Source organism: Pseudochaenichthys georgianus, chromosome 14 (genome assembly GCF_902827115.2).
Source record: "Pseudochaenichthys georgianus chromosome 14, fPseGeo1.2, whole genome shotgun sequence".
NCBI classification, from domain to species: Eukaryota; Metazoa; Chordata; class Actinopteri; order Perciformes; family Channichthyidae; genus Pseudochaenichthys; species Pseudochaenichthys georgianus.
In genome coordinates, this window is record NC_047516.1 from 982,175 (window position 1) to 987,174 (window position 5,000).

The following is a 5,000-nucleotide window of genomic DNA, read 5'->3' on the forward strand; positions in this document are numbered from 1 at the left end:
TGCTAGCTACTAGCTAGGTAGCTAACTTGATCCAGCCACTCCTGGTCCTTTCATCAGACGGGAAGCGACAGAACGAGCAAGACCCATTGCTGGCATGATAACAGCCTGGCACTAAGCACTCAGGCATCTTGTTAAAGTGATCTGATCTTAGCCATCTGATCTTAGCTATCTCTCAGTGGAGGAAAACAGTTGTGACATCACTTACGGATTTGTAGTCTTTCTAGTTGGGTATTTTTCATTGTCTTATATTTCAACAGTTTTACGACAAACTGACCTTTTTTACATGGAAATACTTTTTTAAGATTGACAAACATCATATGTGTAACTCATGGCACGATTCAAACGGAATCCAAATATACGTTTTCTCTCCCATTGACTTCAAAACATAAAATTCCCGACAGGACTTCGCCTCTCTATTTCCAGCTATTTTCCAAAATCCTATGGAGAGATCCCATTGGCTCTGAGGCGAGGGAACAGGAAGTGGTGAAATGCTGACTCACTTCCGGGTTTTTCCTGCACCTCTCTGTAATGGTAGTGTGTCTGAGAGGAGGTGTGTGTCGTGTGTCTGGGAGGAGGTGTGTGTCGTGTGTCTGAGAGGAGGTGTGTGTCGTGTGTCTGGGAGGAGGTGTGTGTCGTGTGTCTGGGAGGAGGTGTGTATCGTGTGTCTGGGAGGAGGTGTGTATCGTGTGTCTGGGAGGAGTGGGAGGAGGTGTGTATCGTGTGTCTGGGAGGAGGTGTGTGTCGTGTGTCTGGGAGGAGGTGTGTGTCGTGTGTCTGGGAGGAGGTGTGTGTCGTGTGTCTGGGAGGAGGTGTGTATCGTGTGTCTGGGAGGAGGTGTGTGTCGTGTGTCTGGGAGGAGGTGTGTGTCGTGTGTCTGGGAGGAGGTGTGTGTCGTGTGTCTGGGAGGAGGTGTGTGTCGTGTGTCTGGGAGGAGGTGTGTGTCGTGTGTCTGGGAGGAGGTGTGTGTCGTGTGTCTGGGAGGAGGTGTGTGTCGTGTGTCTGGGAGGAGGTGTGTGTCGTGTGTCTGGGAGGAGGTGTGTGTCGTGTGTCTGGGAGGAGGTGTGTGTCGTGTGTCTGGGAGGAGGTGTGTATCGTGTGTCTGACCTCTCCCTGGCTGGGGCTCAGTCTGAGGATCCTGCTGCTGTCGAACTCGTCCAGTTTCACAGCCTGATGGAAGCTCACCTCGTCCACTCTGACTGCTGCTCCGTAACCTGAGAGGAGACACAACCACGTAGAACCACGTCATCTCCACAGAACCACGTCATCTCCACAGAACCACATCATCTAGAGCAGTGGTTCCTAACCTTTTTTTTTTTTTTTACATTTAATTGTAAGGCAATACATGATTGTCACTAAACGCCTCGTCTCTACATCACAACAAAATATAAAAAATAGTTGAATAATTAATGTTAATACAAATTCAAGTTAGTAGCTATTAAAGCGGTGGTCGCCGACCGGTCGATCGCCAGTCTGGTGCGGGTAGATCGCGGACCGTTAAAAAAAAGTAACAAAAGAAAGAAAAAGAAAATAATAATGTTTGAAAAACACGTTTTTAGATGTAAGCCTATCGTCCACCACCCCGTTAGCAGGTGCCACTCGATTGACGTATATTTGAGACACCTCAATAATATAATACATTGATCGTGCTTTACGTGAACCTCATCCTGACACAAGAGAGGACGGCAGCACTGCAATTTCCCGTGTTCAGTGAATGCAACAGAGGCAAGTCACCAGACCAATCAGAGAGTTGCATGGAAATACACGTGTGCTTGTGTCATTCAAGCTCGGCTCTGTGTGCGTGTGGCGATAGCGCATTTAGTGTGATAGAGAGAGAGAGAGAGAGAGAGAGAGAGAGAGAGAGAGAGAGAGAGAGAGAGAGAGAGAGAGAGAGGGACCGGTGCTAGCGGGGACCGTGATGTTAGCATCTGGTTAGCTAGCTGCACTAACGGACATAAGGAGCTGTTTCCACACCCAGCTGGAGGAGAGTCCTCCCCTGTCAGACTGAGAGACTCAGTGAGCTAAAGGACTCTTGAGTGTTTAGAACGGGTTTGTCACAAATTATTCAAAAGATTATTTCCAAGGCACACCTTCATATGATCATTATCGTTATACAAACAATAAGAGAATAAATTAAAAACAGGTATGAAATACTATATGGCAGTAAAACAAGAATACAGTTTGAAAGGGGAGTGATTAAATATCCATAAAGAAAAAGAAAATCTGCTTCCAGTTCTGTTTCATCTGGTGCTGAGAGAGGTATCCATAGATCTCTTCATGTGGCTCTCAAAGTGCACCAGATTGATGCTTTCAACTTCTATATTTAAAAATAAATCTTCCCTGGGAGCATGCCCCCGGACCCCCCTAGAGGAGGTGAGGACCCCCCTAGAGGAGGTGAGGTCTGCCCCCACTCATAAAAAATAGCACTTTACCCCTGCCTATATGCCGTGAGCTGATTATGGAGCCTTCATCGTAACAGTAATTCAGATGCAATTCGCCGATAAAAGGCCTCAAACTGGAAGCCCTGTCTGGGCCGTCTTTTTCACTCAATTCTGCAATAGGTAGATCTCGCCTTTCACCGAGGCCGAGGTCGGTAATCTTGGGCTTAAAAAGGTTGGTGACCACTGGATTAAAGGCATAAAAAGACAGAAATGTTTAATTCTTTCTATAGAAATGTTTCTTCTGCCCGTAAAGTGTCCAAACCGGGCTCGTCTGGATAGTCATTGTCCACGCCGGCTTCAGTTGGATTATTCGTCAGTCGCTCCGATCAGATCGGTCTCCTCCATTTTGATTATTTACGACTTTTGAATCCACATAAACACATCGGCAAAATCCGGCTTCCTTTGAGCATGTGTTTTAAACAGTTTAATCCCTTTGTGAATTGTTTCCACTTGCGCCATCCTTTAATTTCTTCAGCGGGAATCCAGATGAATTAATCCTGAGTCCAATAACCATCAAAGTCACTCCAACAGCTCCTTGATTACGCTTTCATCCTCCTTTAACAAAATACTTCACATTCATCCAGTTTGTGACAGTAGTTGTTGCATTTTGAGACTTTATCTACAGAACCACATCATCTACAGAACCACATAGAACCCTCTGAACATGTTGGTAGAATTTAGAGATGTATTATTAAAATCATGATATAAATGTTATTTTTGGAAGAAAGGTTTGTGTCGTCACTCAAACCGTTCTGTGCAGATTTCAGAACTGAGATATTTCAAACACGTGTTTAATCTCAGACTGATTTTATGTTTGAGGGCGGTTACATCAGATCTGGAAGCAGCAATATTTCTCAGTATTGTTTAGACAACTGTCCTCCGTCACGATGTGTCAGCAGAGTGCTGCAGGCCTCAGGAAGCAACGTGTGAGGAGGTGTTTCAATCCACCCTGAAATAAGTTGGTAAATAAATAACGACCAAAATAAAGAGAAGAAGAAAAACATGGAAACCAATTTTCACTGGAAATTATCTGCTGCAGGAAATTAAAGCTGACAGGATATAAACACAATGGTTTCATGTGGGGTGTGTGTGTGTGTGTGTGTGTGTGTGTGTGTGTGTGTGTGTGTGTGTGTGTGTGTGTGTGTGTGTGTGTGTGTGTGTGTGTGTGTGTGTATTACCTCTGAGCTGTGACTTGCCGATGCTGAGCTCCTCATTCAGACCAATCCGCATCTCTTTGGACAAAAGACAAAAAATACATGTTAATTTGAATAAAATAAAATAAATCTAAAGTCAATAGAAATCAATAAATAAAAATCTCTTAGGATTTTTTTTTATGTATATATAATCTCACCTGAGCAGTTCGGCATGTAGCACTTCACTTTGATTTCCCCCTCCACGTCCGCCTTCATTAAAACTCCCTGCAGAGACGAGGTTTAAACATAAACACATAAACAGCCAGCGGAGGCCTGGACCACGAAGCCGGATGTTCGCTTAGCGAGGGACTTCAGGGTGAACGTGAACATGAACATGAACATCAGCTCCATCTCCAGAGCAGTCTGACTGTTAGAACATCAGCGTTAAGGAAGCTCTTAGATATCTGCCTCAGCATCAGAACCCGGATCAGAGTACACTAAGTCCAGTCAGCATCAGAACCCGGATCAGAGTACACTAAGTCCAGTCAGCATCAGTACCCGGATCAGAGTACACTAAGTCCAGTCAGCATCAGGACCCGGATCAGAGTACACTAAGTCCAGTCAGCATCAGTACCCGGATCAGAGTACACTAAGTCCAGTCAGCATCAGTACCCGGATCAGAGTACACTAAGTCCAGTCAGCATCAGTACCCGGATCAGAGTACACTGAATCCAGTCAGCATCAGTACCCGGATCAGAGTACACTAAGTCCAGTCAGCATCAGTACCCGGATCAGAGTACACTAAGTCCAGTCAGCATCAGTACCCGGATCAGAGTACACTAAGTCCAGTCAGCATCAGTACCCGGATCAGAGTACACTAAGTCCAGTCAGCATCAGTACCCGGATCAGAGTACACTAAGTCCAGTCAGCATCAGGACCCGGATCAGAGTACACTAAGTCCAGTCAGCATCAGGACCCGGATCAGAGTACACTAAGTCCAGTCAGCATCAGTACCCGGATCAGAGTACACTAAGTCCAGTCAGCATCAGTACCCGGATCAGAGTACACTGAATCCAGTCAGCATCAGGACCCGGATCAGAGTACACTAAGTCCAGTCAGCATCAGTACCCGGATCAGAGTACACTAAGTCCAGTCAGCATCAGTACCCGGATCAGAGTACACTAAGTCCAGTCAGCATCAGTACCCGGATCAGAGTACACTGAATCCAGTCAGCATCAGTACCCGGATCAGAGTACACTAAGTCCAGTCAGCATCAGGACCCGGATCAGAGTACACTAAGTCCAGTCAGCATCAGTACCCGGATCAGAGTACACTAAGTCCAGTCAGCATCAGTACCCGGATCAGAGTACACTGAATCCAGTCAGCATCAGGACCCGGATCAGAGTACACTAAGTCCAGTCAGCATCAG

The 5,000-nt window shown here is 46.0% G+C and overlaps 1 protein-coding gene across 1 annotated transcript in view; it reads right to left on the reverse strand.

The window, feature by feature from the left end:
• The window catches only part of ap4m1 (adaptor related protein complex 4 subunit mu 1), an 11,025-nt gene that overhangs the window by 4,610 nt on the left and 1,415 nt on the right, over positions 1–5,000 (reverse strand). Inside the window, exons 2-4 of the mRNA XM_034099127.2 lie at positions 3,790–3,856; positions 3,617–3,670; positions 1,105–1,211 (exon numbers count right to left, since the gene is read on the reverse strand). Coding sequence (XP_033955018.2) covers positions 1,105–1,211; positions 3,617–3,670; positions 3,790–3,856 — 228 coding nt within the window. The remainder of the gene's footprint in view (positions 1–1,104; positions 1,212–3,616; positions 3,671–3,789; positions 3,857–5,000) is intronic.